The following is a 21440-nucleotide window of genomic DNA, read 5'->3' as shown; positions in this document are numbered from 1 at the left end:
CATTTACACAATATCGTAGCACAGAGGTTAGCTTACAAACCATCTTTAGCATGCCATATGATACAAATCATGTAAAAGGAGAAAGAAAGTCGTCATTACTCAGAGTAATCTCCGATGGATTTAACATGGTATAGTGGAAATCCAGACTAACTAGGCATATTTAATAAAGGAATTCGCCGTAATTGTAAAAGTTTTGATTTCTTTTGATGACCAGATCTGATCAGATCTACAAGTTTAGATGGATAGTCGAACTTATAACAGCTCTAATGGCGGGATCAGCTTATCAATGTTAAAACGACTATGAATTGCTCCTTTTAAAACAAACTTCTATCAATATATAATTCAAGCCATCTTACTTGTACAACTTCTAAAATAATCAGTTTCTTTCAAATTTCAATTTTCATTATGCCTTTTGTTAATCATGGGAGATTATATCAATTTAAAATTATAAACCAATCAAAATTCAAATCAAGTATTTAAATCATTTTATAATTATAAAAATATCACATTCTCTAAATTTTATTTTATTTATAATCAATTTAAATTTAATATAAAATAATAATAAACAAAAGAGTTTAGCTATGACTATCTCTTTTAATTTGTATTGGAATCTCCAAATCATTAAACATGACTATTAATAAGTTTTGAAATCATAAGTTCAAAAATCAAAAGCTTTAATAGAAGTTTTATTTAAAATTCAAAGAAATCTTTGAAGAACTTAAAAAATGTTAAAGAACGTTACTTCAATTTTCTTAATCCATTGCATCAATAAAGGAGATACAAAGAGAAAAACTTAACTCTCAACCCTTAAAGCCACCTTTGAATCAATTTTCAAGCAATCAACTCTCCAAACTCTTATAAATAATATTACTTATTTGTCTCAAAATTTTCCGTTCTTATTTTCACAAACTTTGTTTAGAGAGCTTTTAATAGGTAATAAATACAGTTAATAATAAATAATAATAAACCAATTTTATTTTTGCTGCTTGAGGAAAAAAATATAGATAAAAAGGTCCGACATTTTTTAGCTTAATGTTTTCTTGGATTTACTTGATTTATATATATATATATATATTCTTTTCTTGTTATTTAAATTGAATGTGTGGTTGAAAATTAATTCAGTGTTTTTCCTTTATTCAGTGCCCTATGTTTATGATGTTGGGTTGCTTGTGAACAGTCATGAGGAACTAATGTTGGTACCTTTTTCAGGCTTTGGACATTGTTGCTGAGGAACTAATGTTCTTCTTCCAGCCGCTGCTGCCCCTTCTTTCCTTGTTTTGCCTCGTCTTTATTTGCTTTGATTCTTGATTTCTTTCACTTTACATGCTGATTCCTTTACAACTTTAATTATTCCGGTAGATAGTTTGATGATGAGCATTGTCTGAGATTAAATCCTATTTATAGTAAAAAATACGATAAATTGAACTTTTTTTTATTTTTGCCAACTAGCCATGTTGTGCATACTTAAAACCAAAGATTCAGTTGTGATATGTTAAGGTTGGCCAATAAATCATGCCTTTTAAGTCTTATTAAGCAAAAAAGAAAATATAAATCATGCCTTTAGAAATGTTGAATCCAAAAATCGAGAAAACACCTAAAAAAAAGAAACATATTTTCTAAATAATCAATCCATTGATCATTACTCCTTTTCGTAGCCAAAAGAAAAGACGAATACTAGAACTGAAACTGAAACCCAAGTCATGGTTGATAATACTCATACAATAAGACAACTTGTCGGAACCACTTTTGCATTTTGTATGATCTGTTTGATTCTTGACAATTTTTTTCCAGCTTCCAGAGTTGCCAGAATCCAAAAGACAAATCTGTGAAGTTAGAGAAAAAGACAGAGAGTCGTTGTATGGATACTGAGAAAAGTTTAAAAAGTTGTACATAAGCTGCCCGCAACATGGTATTTTCAAACAATCCATTAACTGGTATTTTTATGAAGAGGAAGACAACAGATATTGCAAGTGGTGAAGCCTTAGTCAACAGGATTCTTCGAGCCGTACGAGATCTTAGATTTACCGTAGTTGCAAATTCTCGGGTTCCTTTTCGGGAATGATATGGAATAAAATTTTATTTACATCAAAACTTTTGTATTTATGCAAATAATATAAACTGTGCATGGGAACTCCAAGATAATATGTTGGTTATTGATTTGGATTTACGATATTATCATGTTTGATTCTAATATAATCTCATATCGTAAGTCATCATGTCAATTGAATAATTAAAATTGTTTTTATATTATTTCCATATTATTCCCAAAAAGAAAAACCCAAATTCTCAATAGTTTGGGTCCACTCCAGATGGTCCAAAGACAGTAATGCAGATCAAAGAACAAAGTGCAGGCATCCTCAATTATTGCCTAGATTTTTATTTTTGCTTTTTTTTTTTTTTTACATTTTAACCTTGTTCGAATTTTTATGTAATGTTTGATGTTTTCTCATATCATAATTTCAATGGAATATGATTGCTAACAATAAAATTATTAAGAATGGTACTTTGCAACATTTGGTATATATCGGAAGATCTAAGTACTTTTCTAGGAATATAATGATAATTTATGAGTTTACTCTTCCTAAATAAAAATGATATTCACCTATCCAATTTTTACAATAAACATTATTCTTAACAAATATTTGGGTTAAATATTTGATAATAACATAATTGATTATTCTCAAATTTTAATTTTTAATTTTAATTTTAATTCTATAAAAAATGTAATTTTAAATGAAAGTAAAATTGTTTCAAATTTTCATGCATATATATATATATATATTTAAATATAATAAGGAAAATTATTTGGTACATTGTAATAGAGTTTTTAGACCTCGCAAGTATAGTCAGGGGTTAACCAGTATCCTATAAATGTATAATAGAATATTAAAAAATTAAATATTTAGAAAAGAGATACTTAGTAAATTTTTAAGGTTGTTTGTCGAATAAAAAAAGATCTTTGCTAGTGTGCCAAATAATAATCCAATAATACTTATATAAAATCATCGATGTATAAAACTTGTTTTGAAATAAATTTAAAAAAATTTGAAATTACATTTTATTTTAGCTAAAGCTAATCCATAAGAATATAAAATAATAATTGATTCCAAGTATTGTTCTAAGCAAAACTACAAATAATTAAATCATAGGAATGGAAACATAGGCACTCTCTAACCCACAATTCTCACACAACTTAAATAGAAAAATTCTATATATTTTCTACAAAAATAATAAGCATTTCATACAAATACAAGTGCTAAATCAAATTTGTAGCTGAAAAAATCAAGAAAAAACTTGTGAAGATTTTGAAGTAATAGAAAATCAAGTAGTAAAAAGAAGAGAGAAGGCAATAGCTCATTCTTCTTTTCCTTTTACATTTATTAAAAGACTGATACCTTAAACCAATATAAAATAGGGTTAATTTTGTCTTAATATATTTTTTTAACTTTCCAATCTACATAGGAAAGTAACATTATTATATTTTATAATGAGAATCATATTGCTATGTTTATGGGAAATAACTCTTCAAAGAAAGAAAATAAATTTTGATATTGAAAATGTGATTAAATTATCAGGAAAGTGACTATTTTTCATTATACGAAATGCAACCTTAATATACAATTTATGTTTTCAAGCAACTGTGCCATAACATGAGAGAGAAAAAAAGAGAACTGTTTTCTATACTTTCGTTGTCCCGTTTATTCTCCACGTATAAGCAAGTATAGATAACGTATAGCTCTTCCCAGAGGTTAGGGTAGCTATATGGCACTCTCCTTACAGTGAAGTAACTGCTGATTTTATGTCACCTACGTTGTTTTAGACCAAATTCCATCTGCATTGTAAATGGTTGTCATTTCATCACTTGTTTAACATCCGGTTACTTTCAGAGTCCATATTTAGGCTATATGCAGTATGTTCGAGGAGCTCTTCAATTGACATTTTCTTCTCATTATCAGACAAAGTTGATCAAGTTTAAACTTTAAGCTTTCATTATTAGGTGTAGTGCAGCGTCAGTTAGGAACAAGCCTGCCCTGGTTGATTAACAATGCCCCCAATATTCAGCTTTTCATGCTTGTATCGTTTCTCAGTGAAGCAATCAGTATAGTGTGTGTGTGTGTGTGTGTGTGTGTTTTCATTAATGAAGGCATCATGTTAGGTCTAGAGAGGATGATAAAGAGTAATGTCTTCGAGATTTTACCACACGAAATGAAAGTGTTTGATGGTATGCGCCCTAAAATTACATTATAACCATTGAATAAGTCATTGGCTGAAAGCAGAGGATCTGAAGATCATTACACCTAACAGTAGCTCAATATCATTGGATTGGAGATTATCCCTGCTGGGAATTGGGAGATATTGTAGATAATACAGTTTCAGATGCATCATTCCTGCAAGGCAATGGATCTTGGACCTGCAATACACGGAAGAAATCAATGTATAAGACTGATTCCCAAAATCGATTAACATGCCCATATTTGAATGTCAATTTGTTCTGGACCACCGATGAAACGGGAATGATAATTCATAAGAAAGGTCGACGAAATAGCAGGTGAAAGGTAAAAATAAATTTTAGGCAAATAAAGGAGGAATTATCATTATTCACCAGCTTTAGAGTGTCCAATCTTAGCTAAAACTCTAACCTTATTCACCACATAAAACTCTCCTTGAAAGAGAATAGAGCTTTCACTAACCTGCAATGTTGTCTGTCGCCTTGGTTCCATCATGGATTCCTGCAAGAAATGTTAAATTGCCATCAGGATAACAACTTACACATAAGTACAAAACTTCTAATTTATATCTGCCTCCCATGACTAAGATCTTTCTCATTTTAAGAGCGGACGGCACTGCTACAGATGTAATTATTATGATCATTTTCAGGTTAAAGAAATGTCAAGCTTGCTCAAATAAGAAGACTTATATCCGAAGTAACCCCAACTGTCTACCCAAGTGTTCCTAAATAGATTCCATAGGAACTTTAGAATTGGAAAAACCATGAATTTTTTCAAAAATGAGCTTCAGGGTCTCGTATTTTTCTCCTGCAAGAATGGTTCATCTATCCAAATTTATATTTACTCTTCTTTTTTTCAAAAAAAATAGCAGCAGCAAATATGCACTTGAATTTTTTATCTCCCTTTTTACTACAAACCCAAAAGTTTCAATATTTAAGCATACCTCTTTGCTCAATTCACTCTGTGTCTGAACCTGAGATGCTGTAATCTGTCCTTCTTGCTGTCTTTTTTCTTGTTCTTGCTGCTGCTGCCGGTAAGGATGGGGATTTGGTGGTGGAAACTGCTGCTGATATGAGCCTTGCGGTTGTAGTTGTTGCTGCTGCTGCAGATACTGTTGCTGTTGAATAAATTGTTGTTGCTGCAGCAGCTGTGGCTGCTGATAGGGTAATTGTTGCTGTTGAAGATATTGCTGTTGCACTTGTAGCAGCTGTGGGTGTTGCTGATACTGTTGCTGTACAAGCTGCTGCTGAGGCAGAGGCTGTTGCTGCTGCTGCAAAAGAAACTGCTGCTGTTGCTGTTGGTAGTAATAATATTGCCACATGTGATTATATGCTTGATTAGTCTGCATTTGCCCAAGCTGCTCATTGCTTTGCATGGGATTTTGAGAGATCTGCGTTTGAGGATAACCAGGTACAGGAGCAGGTGGAGTCTGAGAAGGGGCAAAATTCTGTTGGTGCACATCCTGCATAGACCAGTTATGAACAGCAGCTAAATTAGGATGAGCAGCAGATGTGGAGTATTGACTCTGTGATTGGCCACCTTGTTGAACTTGTGGGCTCTGCAAATACATGGACTGACTGGGGTAACCTTGACTCATAGGCACTTGTGTGCCAGTTTCACTTCGCGAATGCTGCCTTTTTGGAGACATTTGTTGCCTTTGATGCTGTCTTTTATGAGAGTGCCTTCGATGGCCAAATTTATTTTCTCGGTGAACTCTATCAGCATTACTCCTTTGATGCCAACTTCCAACATCATCTGGAGGAGTCCTCCGCACAAGTGGCTCTGTTTTCTTGATGTTCTGCTGACTTGCCAGAGAGGAAGGACTGCTCATTTCAGTTTGAATTCCAGCAGAATCAGATGCTTGAGCACTCCTTGGACTAGATTCCAGGTTATATCCATCATTACTTTGAGCAACCTCCGGCATAATTCCATTGAGCTTGCTGGTTTCCTGAGGAGGTTCTTTTTCCACCATGCTTTCATTTGGTAAGCTGGTTTCTACAAAAGTTTCACCCTCCTGATTTGCAAAACTGATTGAATCCAAAGACTCACGATCTAGTTGACCCAATGAAAGTCTCTCCAATGGAAGTTCATTTACATCATGTTCAGGCTTATGTTCAAGCTCTTGCCTGAATTTATTTTCCTTAGAATTTTCTTCTGAAGTTTCTAATGCTTCAACTCCATTTCTCATTTCATCCTGTATTAAATTATGAGATGACATATTGGTAGTAGTGTTTATATCCTCTCCTGATTGAAGCTTGTTTGAAACCTCCTCAGAGCTGTGCTGCCTCCCCCCCTGCAAACTTTCATCAACTTCTCCTGATTGAAGCTTGTTGACTGTAGCCTGGTAAAGGGGAATTTCATGATCTTCCAGAAATGGTGATATCGTGTCTGGTACACAGTCCAAAGCAGCATGGTTAGGCTGGGCATCATCATTTTCCAAAGGTTTCAATATATTGTCTCGTGATGGTGACTGCACTGGGATGTCTAAGCTTCTATCCCCAGATGGATGTGAAGGCAAAGGATCAGGACTCCCTTGTCTTCTACAAGCAGTTATCTTCAAGGGTAAAGATTTTATACCATTGATAACAGAAAACTTATATGTGCTCCCCCTTGCAGACTCAGGAAAACATTTTATGTGGCGATTCCATGCTTTTCTTATATCATCTATGGTTCCACAAAGATCAACAAACTGGCCAGTATAAAAATATTTTAAACAATCAGCTTCAAATAATTTAGAAACAACAATACTTTCCTTTTTCCCACTATCTTTAACTTGGCTTCACAGGACATCTTACAACTGCCAGATAAATTTACATGATGCAAGAAAAAAAACCTAATGCTAGGCAAGAGACAAAGAAACAGTGGCGATACTACAGCAACTGGCATGTTAAAACTGGGTCTTCGAGAGCCAGTAACTAGTTCTATTTGCAAAAAGAATGACATTGAAAAATGTAAAGATATGCAAACACCAATCAAAACAAAGATCCCAATCCAAGTCCACTGACTTGTTACTTTTCACAAAGAAAATTCCTGTGTGAGCACATATACAGAAGATACAGAGAAAGCAACAAGAAGGGCCAGAAAAGTTTTTTAATCACTTTTTGCCATAGTCAAAGGCAAAACAGATTAAATGAGGTCAACAATCAATAAAGGGCACAAAAGCAGATAACATGCGGAGAAATAACATCCTCTTACACACTTCAAAACTGCTATGGATTTTTTTTTTTTTTAATTTACCTGTAAATATAAGCTTGATATCTCCTCTGCTTCTTTTGCATCCATACCTTGAGATGGCCGTAGAGATACCACATCGTTTATTATAGCATCTAAAACATGTATGTCCCTAGGCCCTCCATGCATCATTCCAAATTTTATCAGTTCCTACGTAAGTACCAGAATGATCAAAACTTCTATCATCTAATAACAGTCCAACTCCAATAAAATGGTAATATTTAACAACAATTCACAGGAGGAGTAGGGAAATTGGGAGGGAGAATAGATTTCTAATTTCATGCAACACATGCAAAATTTCCATAAATATTACATAACCTGAAGGCTACACAAATGTTCTATTCATGATTCCACAACAGACAAATATTAAATTGAAGATAACATAACTACCTCCAAAAGCAATTTGCAATGAGGCAGACATTTGATACCATCTATTAAGATGTCTCTGGCAGCATCACTGTTACTGGTAATCTAAAAACAAAATGCTGTGAGTGTGTGTGTATATATATATTTAAACATAGACAGTTTAGGTTGAATCTAAGAATTAAAACCCTTACCCACCATGTATTGAAGCCGTGAAAAATTAATATACAATATGGGAAGAATGTCAAACTTTTGCTTCACAGCAGCAATTTCCATTGCTTCTTTGTATGTATTAGAAGCTGCTACAAAGTTACCCTAACAAATTTGGGAAAGCACAACATGTATCAGTAATTACTCCCAATCAAGCCCATTCATATAGTCTAAACGAAGAGAGAGAGAGAGAGAGAGAGAGAGAGAACCACTTACCAAACGCTTTTCCATGTTAGCTTTTATTGAAACAGTTTCAACAAAACTAAGATCTGATTCTTTCTCATAATGAAGAAGTGCTATGTGTGCACCTGAAACATCCCTTATTTTCTCCTTAAACCTAGCAGTGAAAAGGTGTATCACTGGCATTCTCTGCAACGGACATATGAGGAGGGCCATAAACATCTCCAGTCACATATAAAGCAATGGAGAAAGCATCCTATAAATAGAAGCAATAAATTGAAGTTTCAGTATGGCAGAAACTGCTTTGGAATTACCAACAGAGTTTTGGAAAAGTAGAATGTAAAATAAGTAAGCTAATCACTTGCTGTTTCACTCAAGTTGCCTAAAGGATAACGCAGGAACATTGAGACCCCAATTTCTTATTTCTGATGGAAAATAAGTATTCTTCAATATTCCAACACAACATAAAAGTTAACTCGAAACAACCATACACCTACATCAAATTGTGATAAATTACATGATACAAATCGCAAATTTAGAAGATAGGGTGTTCTGAATTGGTAGTATCCATTTAAACTATCATATGGCTTCTTTGAAAAAGTATAAGCACAATACAAGGATAAGTACCTTTAGAAAAACTTCTGCTGCTCTGGCAAGTGCAAAGTTTGCTATCTCTCTTCCACCCTTACTTTCCATGAAATCCACATAACGCATCCAAAACTCAGGATAATTAGCACATGGAATTAGGCATCTCTCATAAAGTTTAACAGCCTACAATGCAAAATGAGACTCAGATAGCAGTTATACTATATAAAGAAAAGCACCACATTTATATACCATACCCAATCAAAGTCACCATGCATCTCTACGAAGTTTAAATATTCATGCCAGTTATCCAATTGACTGATGTCAAGTTCCTTCACATGAAAATAACGCCTTCGAATGCCAGCCTCAAAGTGATGTATTTTTTCATCCAACTCAGAAGCCTCCCGGTAAAATTGCTTCCCAATGGACAAGTATTTTGCCAGTGCTTCAGTTCCATCCATGCCAGTAGAAGCATCCAGCAACTCTTTGATGATACAAGAAATTTCTGCATCAGTATGACATGAAGAGACTTCGTTTTCTACTCTGGGATCTGACAGTAAATCCATATGATTCGGACATTGCATCTCCTCTTTCCAAGTGGCAACCAACTTCTGGAAACTGAAGACAAATGCAAACAGTTCTACCATAACCAAATCATTGCATCAAATGGTAAGAGGCAAACAAACAGAGAAGAAAAGGTAAAATACCATGCAAGGGAACAATAAAAACATCAAAACCAAAGATGCTAGATAATATCAAACTAAGCTAATACATTAACAGCTACCCAAATCAAAGTGCTGAAGCGTAATACCACCACATTAATAACCAATCAGATGAAGAATCTCATAAATATATGTATGTAGAGTACCATGAAGTTATCAGGGCTTTTAGTAAATGCACCATGATCACCAAGCAGCAGATCATATAATGAGGTAGATGCAGCATATTCTTGGATGTAAAGGTTAGATCCATAGCAAGTCAAAAATAAATACTCTTTTACGGTCCAAAATACTTTCTCAGTAAACTAGTTGGAGTGGAGGTTGTACAATGATGCAATATTCAAGAATAATACCAATAAATTCAACTGGCCTTCGAAAGTCCATTTTGTCTGAAGTGTTCTTTTAATCTTTTCCAGTACATGAAACAAGAATTCTTATAAATCATAGCAAACAATATTAATACTAACATAACAGGCAAATAAACTACTACAAAAGAAGGATTAAAGACTCCTCTCAAGATTCTATAAAGAAGTGAAAATACCTTTCATAATAATGATGTAGCTTTTTGGATGGAAATCTTAGGGTTTGGATATAAACATTAGCTAAGGAACTCCATTGCTCCCGAGAAAACTCAAACTCAACATACTTATCCCACAAGGTATGACATAAGTAATCCTTTCCAACATAGGACATGGCTCTTTTAAATAGCCTGTCAATAATTTCCAGAAAGATAACATATATCATAGACATATCATAAAGCAAGAATATTAAGGACCCTAGGGAACACAAGAGAGCAGGGGCATAATACATGCAGCATAAGTAAAGCTTCTCATTGGGTTGAGGCACAGATAATGAAAGGGAAAAGAAATGTGCTTTAAGGCCAAACCAGCTAGTTCGATTCAAGGTTGGTCAAGTTGAGTTGAATTGTATTTCTGAAAACAAATTGATCCGTAATAATCCAGATATCCAAATGAAAGACAATTGTACAACCTTATCCCTAAACCAATATCAGGATCATTTCAACAAACCAACTTCGTGAAGTTAGTGACCTGCTAACTTTTGCGTACATAATCAACTGTACGAACATAGGAAGAGATGAACTCGCTGTAACAGGATGCAGTTTTTATGTAGTCTTAAGAGTATTTGAAACATTGGTGCTGTAGGAGCATTGTTGTTTATGCATTTGAGAGGATGATGCTATTGGGTTCTGCATGATTATTTGGGTTCTGTTTTGTGTTTAGGTGATCTGGAGTTGGATACATACATATATACATACATACAGACAGACAGACAGACAGACAGACAGACATAATATTATGTAAAAAATGGTTACATTTTGTTGTTTAACTCATACTACAATTTCAAGCATTGAGATTACCGTCGAATATCATTATCATCTTCAAAAACTGAAACAGAAAAGCCGCAATAGTCAACCCAAACATCAATAGAGTATGTTGCCGATTGCACAGCTCGTTCAAAGACATCAACAGCTTTGTCAGTGGTGCATAAGCGCATCATGTGATCAGCATACCTCCTCCAGTAACCATAGCACAAAGGAAACTCGGACAAGAAGGAGTCATAGACTAAACATATATTCTCTATTTCATCCTGCAAATGATCAACATGAAACATTATAAACATGAGAAACCCGTTTATCAGCATTATAAACAAACCCAAAGGAATAGAAAATTAATTAAATAAACTTACATGAAAGAAATTCTCGACCTCCGATATAAGCTTAGTCCACCCATCAAAATCTAATTCACCTTCAGCAATAATTTCTTTGAGTTTCTGCTCATCAAAACCTTCTACAGAAAAAAAAAAAGAGTAGATACTGGTTAGCCTAGAAAACACACACACAAAAGGAGAACAAAAACACGAACGAGAACAAACAATTTCAAAGGGGAAAAAAACAAAAAGTTCAGAATTAATAATAATAACTTTTTTAAGCAAGTGTTTACCTAAATAATTTCCTTTCTTAGGATGCCACTCTGTTTCTGTTTCTGTTCCTGAAATGTGTACCTCCATGTTCGCTACCAATCAAAATACAACTCTGCCGCCTTCCTTCCTTCTGCATCAAATTGGCGCAATGGCGATTCCCATCATCCTTCGACGATTTTATTATGTGAATGTCCGACCAGATTATTGCATTTAATTGGGTACTTGTAAGAAAGTAGGCCCAAAATATAATATGGGCCTGGTTGAAATCATGGGTTGATGAATTAAAAAGGAATATAATTTGGTCGCAATTTATCGTGACGAAACAAGATAATGAGTGAAAGTAACCGTTTAGTCCCTTTAATATAAGGATTAGATCAAATTAGTCCTTATATCATTAAATGCATCAATTTAATCCCTATACAATAGAAAATAATCAAATAATGTCAATTTGTAACAGAGTTACCAGAAAAGATTAAAAATTACATGAAATTTATTTTTTCATTTACATTTCAACTCCAAACAAAATATTTAATTTGCAAAATCATAAGAAGCAAGGTGAAGCCAAAAATTTGGATTGTAGGATCAATTTTTTAAAATTAAAACGATTATAAAAGTCATATAAACTAATGCATAGTATTTTTCTTATCATTCATGTTAAACATTTAGACCAAATATATCTAAGCATTAAACACATAGAAGTTTTCAAGAGCCAACATCTTCATAAAATGTCACTTAAGTACTTTTTGGTGTCATGAGAGTATAATATATCAATTTTCCAAAAACAAGATTCACAATAATCACACTAGCAACAAGAATTTCTAAATAAAATGTTAAATTTTAATTAATCCTAATTTTTCAAGAGTTTGTATTAATCAATCCTAATCTCTTTAAGGATTTGTATAAATCATACTCTAAAAGTTATTATCCACTCACAATGTTAAGAATCTTATACAGAATCAATAATTTCAAACCTTAATATTTTGTTGGGATCAATTATTTTAGGATCATTTTTTTGAATTAATACATCAATTATATAAAAGGAAATTTAAAAAAATTATAAGTAATATTTATTTCTTATTTTGTTGTGAGGTCAATTGACCCTGATAAGAAAGTTTCAAAATATTAATAGGAAATGACATTTTCAAAAAGATTAAGAAGGACTCACGGATTTTGCCTCACTATTTCACTCCAGGTTTGTTTCCCCCACTTTGTTTCATGGTTTCAAGCTTGATTTTGAAAGTTTTGGGAAATCAACTCAAAAATAAACTAGTTTTGTGCTCTGCTATTTACGATGTGGGAGAGGGAAACTTATAGGCTCTTGCCTTTTGATCTTTTGTTTTACGATTACGAGTTGTTATTTGGTTTTTGCTTGGAAAATGTGACCATTTGTAGCTACTTATTCTAAGGGTTGTTTTTTTTTATTTGAAACATTCTTCTGTCTCTTAATGGAAACCAGCTGGATTTTATCTTAAAAGAAAATTCATATTTAAATTTTGTAGTTGAAAAAGAATAGAAGTTTAGTTTCCTATAAATTTTTTGCTAAGACATTTCAATGTAAAAGTATGAATATATATATATATATATATGAGAATGTAAAAATATGATACACCAAAGTACTAAAAAAAATTAAAAGAAAAAGTACATCCGTAACTACACTTGCCCATTGTAGCGGTGAAATAGCATGGCATTGACATATTGATGTTGAAATGAAGTGAGAACGTCAAGGATTTTATTTGAGAAAATGAATAAGTAAAATTTAGAAAGGAAGTAAAAATCTATTATCATGGACTAGCTTAAAGTACGAGACAGTTTCCATTACTGAAAAAGCATAAATTCCTAGGGCAGAGGGGCATCTTCAACAATTTTATTCTGCAGCTAACTATCATTTTGAGAAAGCAGCTATCATATTCTTAACTTATCTATGAGTACTAGAACCTAAGAGATTCTATTCTCGTTTCTTTGTTTTTTTCTTTTCTTTTATCAGTTTCTATGTATACATAGATCAAAAAGTATAGCAGTATATATAGATCTTAACGGTGAGAATATGGGTTTCATTGTGGATTCTCAAGGTCTGCTGAGAGTCTCTGAACTCTGTTGTCAAGCCAAAGGAATTGCAATTCAGTCATGGTAAAGTAACTGAAAGTGTCTTCCTTTGTATCTAGAGTTTGTTTGCAGCAACAAGTGACATTGTGGCAAAGATCAGCAAGTAGCTGAATGACACACAGCTGGCTGAGCTTGGGAGTCCTGTTGGCTCTGCTGAACCATAAACTGAATCCCCACCTGCTCCGGTAAAAGGTGGGCTCATCGGAAAGGGTGGGGTCATGGTCATGGTAGTCGGAGCCGGTGGCGGTAGAGTGGCTGGAGGTGTTATGCTGGCAGGTGGAGTCACACTGCATTTACATGTTAAATAAAATAAAAATATAAGCACATATATATTCTGATACGAGAGCTGGTTACATGGTGATTGTAAGATATTTACCTGGTTGGCGAGGATGCTGCATAATGGCAGTTACCATTACCTGCACCAACACAAAAACAAATTTTAATTGAAAGGCTGGAAGATTATAATTAAACCGTAGTTTAGAAACAACTTAATTTTTAACTACAATATCATACTTGGGTCTGTATTTGTAAGCTGAGCAGTGCCTCCAAAAACACAGCTTGTTGGTTCAGGGTGCTTCTGGTAGTAATCATTGAAAGCATAAGACGCATGATCGTGAACTGTATTGGGTTCATAGCAACTTGCACCGGGTTGAATTGCTGAGCAGTCCGCACCGCCGTATCCGCAAGCGTAGTCTAGAGCTACCTGTAGAGCAGTTGGTGAAGCACCTTGGTTTGCAACACACCAGGAACCTCCTGATGATGTTGTAGGAGTCGGGGTTGGGGTTGTCGGAGTTGTAACTGGTGCTGTCGGAGTTGTGACTGGGGTTACCGGGTTGGTGATCGGTTCTGTTGATGGGGATGTTGGGTTTGGAGTTGTGCCAGGAGTTGTAGGATTGACAATGGGAACATTATCTAGTACTGTAGTGGATATTGAAGGGTCCAGGAGCATCCGGGAATCTTGGTTTTGTTTTCTCTGATTGATTTCTTGGAGAGGGGGTTTCTTTGAAACACTTGAACCTGAAGAGATTAAAGCAAGTTTAGTAGTTTCCGGCATTAATTTCTCTTTGAAATGCACTTCCTACAAAATATTTTCTTTACTAACATCATCTATCGCCTACCAACGACATGAATAACTTAATTGAAGTCTCATTAAAAAGCCTTCTTTATCAGAAAATCCAAACAAGTTTTGGGGCAAAAACAGAATCTAATTTCCCATAGAAACATAAAAACATGACAAGAAATGAAGAAGAAAAAAATATGAAGGCATGGTTATAATTATACAACAATCACCTGAACATAGGAGAAGATGCAAGAGAAGGATAGTAAGGAACTGAACAAGTCCAAAATCCATGTCTTGAATCTGCTTGTATAATAGAGGGTTTTGAAAATCTTGTTTAGTAAGAACAATAATGTAGAAGCTAATAGGTATTTATATAATAAAACAAAGACGAGGGCCAATGGAGGTACTGCAAAGAAAAGTCTAGTAATCATCCTTATACTTGTTATATAAAAATAATAATAATAATAAACAAATTAAAACATTAAGAATCAAAGCTTCCTTGGATCGAAGAGAGATGGAAACAGAGAAAGGAGAATAAAGGAAACTTATGAAAGGAGGCATCGAGTTGTTGGAACTAGCAAGCAAGGGAAGGTGCAAAAAAGAGGGGGAAATAATGTATGAATGAGGAAAAGGCAAAAGGCTGGTCTGTTGGGAATTTAAATCTGGTGTTTCTGAAATCATATTAATATATAGAGAGACATTGATGTTGTTGGGTGGCTTTTTTTATTCTGTCACTTTTCTACTGTTTATGGGACTGAATCAAAACGTTGGCAGAGGATAAATTTAAGATATGGTATGGCAAAGGGATGGTAGTATATAAATGATATGCAAATCATATTAGAGAGGATGCACAAAAAAGTCAATAAATAAAAATAAATAGCACAACATAATAAGAAAACAATATTTTAAAAGATAACACAGAAATTGAATACATATATTTGTCTAAAGAATTATGGGTTGAAATTTACATAACATCTTAAACAAAATTTACATAAATACACAATATACAGGAATTATCCTGTACCTGTTTGCCTCATGAAAAATAATTTTCAAAATTCGAACTTCCAGGTCAGATCAAACCATGCTACAAACATCCACCCAAAGCGATAAATAGATCTTTTTTATTGATAATTGGACAGATAAATATTTTCTTTCATTGGTACAGTAAAATCTGTTTTTTTATAAGAAATGATAATGATAATTACGAAGTAATATATTTTAGGATTTTTCAGCTGGGGCAATTGCCTCCGTTGCCTCATGGTAAATCCGTCTTGGCAGACCGTTTTACTTCTGCTGGTGTTCTTGTAGACTGAACTCTGAATCCAGCAAACCTAAACAATAATCCCACTTTGCCATACAGGATATAAGCCAAAGCCCTGCGTGGAAAATCAGCTCTCAAGTCTTCATTTTCATCTCAAATCCCTCGAGTGCAGCTACTGGGCAGGCAAATCCACATCATACCTCCATTTAGCAGCAACAATTTTGAGGATATGAACTGCAGAATTCCGTAACATAGATGTAGTAACTATCTACCCAGGAGGAAGAGAAGAGTTAAAAAAAGAAACAGAAAGGACCAGGATAAACCTGTTTCTAGCCTTGTTGATGCAAATTGCACTTCAACAGATGCTGTGAAACATCGCTCCAACCTGCATATACGGCAGTGTTAATCAGATATCAAATATTGCCCAGCTTCAATTTCTTATCACAGTGTTACAACGCCTAAGGAGGCCCCCTCTGCTTGAACCGTGAAAGAAATAATTACCCGGGAAGTTTCTAAAGTCGGGTTCTATTCCATTGCCATTGATGTCCAAATGATTTGGTGTTACATACTGTCCTACAGTGACAACTACCCCAGATCCATCTCGAAGTTCAAAGACAGATTGAATCAGACCCTGTAACAGACAAAAAGGGTTTTATTTTAGATTCTAGAAGAAATGTTTTTCATCAATAATATAAACAAGGCCAACAGCTACCACCATTAGTTCTATAACCATATCAGTGAAAGACTTTAAACATGGGCTATTATAACTAAAATAGTGATTTCAGTTATCAGCCATAAAAGATTTCATCATTGTACCAAAAACAAAGAGTCAAAGACACCAACCAGACACAGTTCAAAGTTCATTTCAACTTGATGGAAAATTTGGGGAGGGGGTCGTGGTAGACAAATGATAAAGGAAAAAATAAGAGAACTGCAGAGGGAGAGCTTGAGTTAGAGAAAATGAGCTAAACTTCAAACCTTGCCGAAAGTCCTCTCCCCAACAAGAACAGCTCTGCAGTTATCATGAAGAGCAGAAGCAACCTGAAACCAATGGCAATTTAGAGTAAATGCAACCGTGGAAGGGAAATTGTCTTCAATGGCCACTGAACTATTAAAATATGTCTAATGTGGAACTTGATTAAAAAATGCATAGTTAGGTACCTAACTTTCAATTTGTACATCAATCTCCCCATGGCCTTACACTGTTAACAAAATGTCAATAATGTACTAGCCAGCCAACAAAAATTTGACGTGTAAATATTGCACACGCGGATAACATGGGACTGCCTCATAATATTGACAAGCAGCAGATAGCATTAAAATTTGGAGAAAAGGAAAGAAGAGAAAATCAAACTTCTGAGAAATTCCAAAAAAGAAATTATTTCCTTTTTCATAAATATTAAGATTTGATTATGGAAAAATAAAGAATATAAAATTTTACCTTTTTGGAAGTACAAAATCATAATTTAAAAACAACTTATTTTAAGTAATTTTTCACAATTTTAAAATTTTATTGATTGATGTATTGCAATATCTGCATGTGTCAAAATCTTATTGATTGATTGCCAAGCCATTTAATGGTGTTAGGCCATTGAGCAGATTGATACATGGATTGGAAGTTGAGGAAAGTACCGGATCAAACATTTTCTAATTCCAAGTACCATCTTAGACAGTATCTAACCAGCCAGGGGCCAGGCCATACAAGACATTATCCCATTGTAAAAGACAAGCAAAACCATAGATAAAAGGGGCAACTGGTCTACTCACAATTTCACTTGCGCTAGCAGTTCTGTTATTCACCAAAACCTGCACAGAAGCTGATTATTTAGGCAAGTAATTTGCTTCCAACAATAAATTAAAGACAAACAATTTCTACAGGCTTCTCTCCTGTCGCAGAAAACAACATTGTAGAGAAGCCCTGGAAATTTAAATCTACCTTGAAGACCATGTCAATCCAATTTTAAAAGTTCCTTAGACATTTCTTTTTGAACAATCATGACAGCAAAAGTGGCATTACCCACTGAATGAATCTACTTCTCTAGAATCCGATGTGAAAGCATACATTCTATGTTCACAAAAACAAACTAAAAGCACAAATGTTAGGATGATGTAAAAGTGCATACAACTACAGGCAATGTAACCAACGGGGCAGTATCAGCAACAACATTCTTCTGGTACTGTGGATCCCTCCCAACTGTGTAAATGATCTGCCCAGTTTTACAAGCAAGAGGAAACACCAAAACTACTTAATTAGTCAAAGAGATCAGACATATGCATCAATAAAACGTTTTTCTTGTAGCAATTGCATCATAGGCAAGCTACTTTCACAAGGCCAAAATACAGGGATAAAGAAGAAAATAGCTCAAAATCTCACAGCAAGCACATTAAAAAAGAGAAAAGAAAGAAAAGAGAGAGAGAGAGAGAGAGAGAGCAAGCAGTAAGCCTTCTTTGAAGTTAAAACCGTAATGAATGACATACCGTTTCCCCTTTATTCAGAAATAGCTTGGCAATTTCAATTCCAGCCTGAAATACACAAAAAACAGAGTCACAGAGATGATGATCATCAAACCTATATGTCAGATAGAAAGGTAAAACTAACTGGGAGGCAAAATCAAACAAACCTGTACTAGTCCTCCAAGATTGTCTCTAAGATCCAGAATGAAATATGAAGCACCCATATCCTGAAGTCGCTTCATTGCTGCAGTACAAGAGTATGTAAATAAGAGAAGGAAAAACCAACCCCATGAACATAGTTAGTTGCACTAGCGTAGCATCGCAGTTTCAAGCTATAAGACAATAGACCTCAATAGCAGAAGACATAAAACTCTTAAATCCTCAATACAGGAAAAAATATGAACAGAGAAAGAAATTTTTCATGTTTTGGCAGCTTATGACTCGAGAAATTTGTTAGAAGACGGAAGAAGCAACCATTGATTGTAAATGTATCATAAAGGCTTGTATTTGTTTTTCGTGCTAAAAAATCTGTTTCCTATTGTCTAACAAAGCTAACCCATCTATTTGCTTTGATTTTTTGGTATAACTTGTATGCTGGAAGCAGTAAGTGCGTGAGGGAAAAAGTGGGAGGGAATAAACACTTAAACAGTCATAGCTTGCATTATATTTCAAAGACACATAAAATTTTTTTTAAGTTATTCATCACAAACATGCTCATCATAAATAGCAATCAGGTGAGATCCACTAAAATAAAAATAAAAATTACCAATGACCAGATCTTTTCTAGCCAATGCATTGAACTCCTTTAGCCTCATATACCCAACAGAACTGGGGCTGTTACTAACTTGTTCCAACCGATAAAAAACAGGTGATCGAGCAACAAGTTGTCTTTGGATTTCTAGAGATTGGGTAGGTCCACAATTGCCATGCCTGATCTAAAATTGAGAGACGATCATTGGGTGAAGAAGGAACATGTATCAAGGTTAACAATGAACTGCTATATTCATAGGGCTAATTTAGAGCACAACCTTAATGGTCACAAAGGTTTCATTAGGACCTTGTAACAAAGATGAAACTTCAAAGGCCGACTTCCCCACAACATCCTCTCCATTAACAGCTAAAACTTCATCTCCCTATCAAAAGAAATTACTAATATAACGAAACAAATAAGCCATACATATGTACACTATAGAGAAATTAAATCAACACTTGCATATAGAATCTTCCAATTTTTTGCTGCATACATGCAAGAGCATTATTTATTCTATTAAATAAATAAAGAAGGCACCACCATCCACTCTCCATAGTATTATTGTCCTCCTGTAATCTCACTAACCCGCCTCATCTTGGATTCTTAGTTCTCTAGTCACTGTTTCATTGAATGGTATTCAATGAAACGACAACAACAAACAAGCAATTTATACCTGTGACTTGGCCATTCATATATGTCCATAGAAAACAGTGCGGATATATTAGAAAAGTGGGAAAATAGCACAAAATCTAGCTAAGCAGAAAGCAAAATATCAGAATTTTTTTTTTCTAAAGATAAATGAGTAGACGGAGATAAAGAAACTAAAAACGTTGTTAGAACCAACAAAGTAATTGACCAATGCAAGTATAGCACTACTACGGATATATACCTGTCTTACTCCTGCAGTATGAGCAGGGCCATCCAATATAAGTCCTTGTACCTTCAGTTTTACACTGCCAGTATCATCTGGAACTTCCCTAATGTTTATTCCAATACCAGTGATGTCATACCTCGCCATCTTCGAGAACTTTCAACAGTGACAAAAAAGTGACCCAAAATGCCAATTGCCATGTAAAAAGGGGAAAAAACTAAAAAATCCATCAGTAAATAAATATCGCATATATTTATATTTGATGCACTTTCAGCTTACATGTAAAGAATGTTACTATAAGGTGATTCAGTAAAGAATTACCTCGGCTGGTGAGAGGAATCGCGTGTAAGGATCCCCTAAACTCGCCAGCATTCTTTTGATTAACTCATGAGCCTTAGACCTCGTTTGAATCGAAGTCCCCAAAATATCCTCCTTCTTTTGCTGCGACGAGCAAACGATGTCAAAAAATAAAAGCAGGAAAACGGAAATAGCCACAAAACAAAAAGATAAAAATAAACATTACCTCCCAGGATTGAGGAGACCAGCGGTGGCGACCGGTATCGAGAAAGCTATCATTGACGATCTGCCAAGCTTCTTGTACGATTTCTTCATTGGTGACGAATTCAGGTTTGAGCACAACCTTATTTTGTAGTTGTTCTTCTTCTTCTTCGTTGCAACGATCGGGTAGCGGAGTTGAAAGTTGAGGTGGTCGAGGAGGTTGAAAAGGCGGCGAATCGCTAGAAAGGGCAGGAGACGGGGAAGAAACTAGGAGAGTTAAAGAGAGAGCTCCGGAAAGAGCAGTAATCAGGGTTTTCTTGGTCCAAACGGCGGCGGCCGGAAATAATGACGGAGGAGGTTTCTGAGGTGGCGTTAGAGAGAGTGAAGGTGGAGAGTTGCAGTTGCAGAGTAAGATTCTCATCTTCTTTCTTTTGGTTAGCAAAGAGATGGGGTTACCACCACTATTATTTACAAGCCGCTATTTGCATGCGCGGACGAGCGCGTGTGAATTTAAAAGATGAAAATCCCTTCTTGTTTTCTTCCTTCAAATTAAAAGCATAAACAACAACCCTCTACTTAAAAACTGCAAATTAACTCACCCATTAAATTTTTATCAATTAAATAATTGTGCATAACGTTAAATTCATGCTATAAATTATTTTTAATGGAAAAATTATAAAAAAATTACTCAATTATGTTTTTTACCATTTGAGTGGCTCAACTATTATTTTTTTCGAAACTAAATATTTTAGTCACTTTATGTAACACCCATAACATGGTCTAAACGTTATGACTGAATCTGGTGATGTCACATTGTAACATCTCTTACCCGTATACTACGCCGAAATAGGGTACGAGGCATTACTAGAAGACATACATTTGCATATGTATTAAACCAAGTTACAAAATTTCATCCGAATTAAAACTTTTAAATTATTAACGTGCTTTTATAATTCTTTACAGCATCTTCTCGAAATATTATAT

At 34.5% G+C, this 21440-nt stretch overlaps 3 protein-coding genes across 6 annotated transcripts; all 3 read right to left on the bottom strand.

The window, feature by feature from the left end:
• Window positions 1-4171: 4171 nt before the first annotated feature.
• Window positions 4172-11646, bottom strand: LOC105768558 (pre-mRNA-processing factor 39-2). 3 transcript variants are annotated; one of them, XM_012588527.2, is made up of 13 exons: window positions 11479-11646; window positions 11225-11325; window positions 10896-11125; window positions 10059-10226; window positions 9056-9416; window positions 8841-8984; window positions 8250-8402; window positions 8022-8138; window positions 7851-7931; window positions 7467-7610; window positions 5173-6918; window positions 4692-4730; window positions 4172-4411 (listed from the first exon to the last, which is right to left on the bottom strand). In XM_012588527.2, exons 1-13 carry the CDS (start codon window positions 11543-11545, stop codon window positions 4331-4333), a joined length of 3432 nt encoding a protein of 1143 aa, XP_012443981.1. In that variant the 5' UTR covers window positions 11546-11646; the 3' UTR covers window positions 4172-4330. The 3 variants fall into 3 exon arrangements, with proteins under 3 accessions (XP_012443981.1, XP_012443982.1, XP_012443984.1); XM_012588528.2 differs by having other exon boundaries at window positions 11225-11322; window positions 11479-11643; XM_012588530.2 differs by lacking the exon at window positions 10059-10226.
• A 1567-nt stretch (window positions 11647-13213) lies between these two features.
• Window positions 13214-15455, bottom strand: LOC105769746 (PLASMODESMATA CALLOSE-BINDING PROTEIN 1). The gene is made up of 4 exons (XM_012590588.2): window positions 14852-15455; window positions 14075-14578; window positions 13938-13977; window positions 13214-13848 (listed from the first exon to the last, which is right to left on the bottom strand). The coding sequence occupies exons 1-4, from the start codon at window positions 14910-14912 to the stop codon at window positions 13617-13619; spliced, it is 837 nt and encodes a 278-aa protein (XP_012446042.1). The 5' UTR covers window positions 14913-15455; the 3' UTR covers window positions 13214-13616.
• Window positions 15456-15714: 259 nt separating this feature from the next.
• LOC105769745 (carboxyl-terminal-processing peptidase 1, chloroplastic) lies at window positions 15715-20956 on the bottom strand. 2 transcript variants are annotated; one of them, XM_012590585.2, is made up of 13 exons: window positions 20482-20956; window positions 20280-20399; window positions 19977-20114; window positions 19365-19469; window positions 19103-19271; window positions 18504-18580; window positions 18361-18405; window positions 18006-18089; window positions 17650-17688; window positions 16861-16923; window positions 16384-16513; window positions 16206-16267; window positions 15715-16116 (listed from the first exon to the last, which is right to left on the bottom strand). In XM_012590585.2, the coding sequence occupies exons 1-12, from the start codon at window positions 20875-20877 to the stop codon at window positions 16212-16214; spliced, it is 1422 nt and encodes a 473-aa protein (XP_012446039.1). In that variant the 5' UTR covers window positions 20878-20956; the 3' UTR covers window positions 15715-16116; window positions 16206-16211. The 2 variants fall into 2 exon arrangements, with proteins under 2 accessions (XP_012446039.1, XP_052487417.1); XM_052631457.1 differs by having other exon boundaries at window positions 19977-20175; window positions 20482-20499.
• Window positions 20957-21440: the final 484 nt, after the last annotated feature.

The sequence above is a fragment of the Gossypium raimondii genome, chromosome 5 (genome assembly GCF_025698545.1).
Source record: "Gossypium raimondii isolate GPD5lz chromosome 5, ASM2569854v1, whole genome shotgun sequence".
NCBI lineage: Eukaryota > Viridiplantae > Streptophyta > Magnoliopsida > Malvales > Malvaceae > Gossypium > Gossypium raimondii.
Note: the sequence above shows the minus strand (reverse complement) of the source record. Positions and strands in the feature narration are given on the sequence as shown.